Consider the following 2,269-nt stretch of genomic DNA (forward strand, 5'->3'; position numbering starts at 1 on the left):
GGGTGGGACTTGCTGCTCTCCCCTGTGTTCTCCTGACACTTTTGACAACGCTAGTTTCACTGTGTCACTGCTAGCACTAAGCAGTATGCATTTAAACTTAGAGTTCATCTCAAGTGTCTCAGTTGTCCCTCTAGAACCTAACTCTTGCCTTCTTTGCTTTTTTAAGTCCCAGAGCTCTGGACGTGTGCCCTTCTCGATGAATCCTCAGTGATCGGTTTGTTTTGCCTTCTCTAGCTCATGCATACTTCAAGTCTTGGGAACCAGAATGTTTTGTCTGTTCGGGCTCAAAGTGATCAGTGGGACAGGAACCAAAGTTAAGTGCCTCATGATGTGTCAAGATGAACTTAGGAGAATGGTGAGCTGTTGACTGGACTACTTCTGAGAATCTGCTGGTACTTCTTTTCGTCTCTGGTTTTAAAAGCTCCCCAGAGGCAACCTGAAACCCAGACTCTTCTCAGAATAGGATGGGGGAAATTCCAAAGTTCTCATTAAACACATTTATCCCTCAAGCTTTGGAAGGAGCCCAAATGCCAAAAGTGAGAATCCCAAAGCACTGTCCACATTAGTGTGAGCTCCTGATAAATGTCTAACAAATTCAGCATGTGTCCTCTGGGCTTGAAGAGTTGCTGGGCAAAGTTCCAGAATAGTGAGACGTCTTGGGATTTATCCGGTTTAGGAAAGACCTTTAATTACCAGCTGTCACCTCACTGTTCTTCAAATAGTCAAGTCTTGAGGTCTTTTCACTGTGGGCCATACTGATGGAGGGCCCCCACCAGCGTGAAGCAGAAGGATGACCTTGTCCCGTAGGCAAGACAACTGTGAAGGGAGCTGTGTGTGTCCAAGTCTGCGAGAAGAGAGAGCCACCTAGAATGTCCCCGCCAAACCAGTCCCTGGAAGGCCTTCTCCAGGAGGCCTCCAATAGATCCCTGAATGCTACGGAAACCCCAGAGGCTTGGGGTCCAGGGACACTCCGGGCCCTCAAGATCTCCCTTGCTCTGCTCCTTTCCATCATCACAGTGGCCACAGCCCTCTCCAACGCCTTTGTTCTCACCACCATCTTCCTCACCAGGAAGCTCCATACCCCAGCCAACTATCTCATCGGCTCCCTGGCCATGACTGACCTCTTAGTCTCCATCTTGGTCATGCCCATCAGCATCGCCTACACCACCACTCGCACCTGGAGTTTTGGCCAAATCCTGTGTGACATCTGGCTGTCTTCCGACATCACGTGCTGCACGGCCTCCATCCTGCATCTCTGTGTCATTGCTCTGGACAGGTACTGGGCCATCACGGATGCCCTGGAGTACAGCAAACGCCGCACAGCGGGCCGCGCGGCCGCCATGATCGCCACCGTCTGGGTCATCTCCATCTGCATCTCCATCCCGCCGCTCTTCTGGCGGCAGGCCAAAGCTCACGAAGAGATGTCGGACTGCCTGGTGAACACGTCTCAGATCTCCTACACCATCTACTCCACCTGCGGGGCCTTCTACATCCCGTCTGTGCTGCTCATCATCCTCTACGGCCGCATCTACGCGGCCGCCCGGAACCGCATCCTGAACCCACCTTCGCTCTACGGGAAGCGCTTCACCACCGCCCAACTCATCACCGGCTCTGCGGGGTCCTCGCTCTGCTCCCTCAGCCCCAGCCTCCACGAGGGGCACACCCACACCGCCGGCTCCGCTCTCTTCTTCAACCACGTGAAAGTCAAGCTGGCCGATAGTGTCCTGGAGCGCAAGAGGATCTCCGCGGCTCGAGAAAGGAAAGCCACGAAGACGCTGGGGATCATCCTGGGGGCCTTTATCATCTGCTGGCTACCCTTCTTTGTCGCATCTCTGGTCCTCCCCATCTGCCGGGACTCCTGCTGGCTCCACCCAGCCGTCTTCGACTTCTTCACCTGGCTTGGCTATCTCAACTCCCTCATCAATCCCATAATATACACTGCGTTTAACGAGGAGTTTCGGCAAGCCTTTCAGAAAGTGGTGCATTTCCGGAAAACCTTCTAGTCTTATTTGCGGGTCACTCTTGTTATCTGTTGCGTCCTGTAACCCACTGGAATTGTCTTGTTTATTTTTCCCGAGACTTGGGTCCATCCTGATATGTTGGGTTTGGGTTGGACCCATAGAATTGTTCAGCATTCTTCTTCCCGTTGTCTTCTTGACTTCTGTGCCACCCAAAGTGGGGCAGCTTTGTGAAGGGTGACAAGACCGAAGATTCCACTTAGGAGATTTTCACGGCTCCTCCATGTCGGGAGAAATGTGATCCCTAGGAT

The 2,269-nt window shown here is 52.8% G+C and overlaps 1 protein-coding gene across 1 annotated transcript; it reads left to right on the forward strand.

Moving 5' to 3' along the window:
- Positions 1 to 869: 869 nt before the first annotated feature.
- Positions 870 to 2,003, forward strand: HTR1D (5-hydroxytryptamine receptor 1D; the record flags this gene model as incomplete). Its single annotated transcript, XM_080799943.1, has 1 exon — positions 870 to 2,003. The coding sequence occupies one exon, from the start codon at positions 870 to 872 to the stop codon at positions 2,001 to 2,003; it is 1,134 nt and encodes a 377-aa protein (XP_080656069.1).
- Positions 2,004 to 2,269: the final 266 nt, after the last annotated feature.

Source organism: Martes martes, assembly GCF_963455335.1.
Source record: "Martes martes genome assembly, chromosome: 4".
In the NCBI taxonomy this organism is placed as follows: domain Eukaryota; kingdom Metazoa; phylum Chordata; class Mammalia; order Carnivora; family Mustelidae; genus Martes; species Martes martes.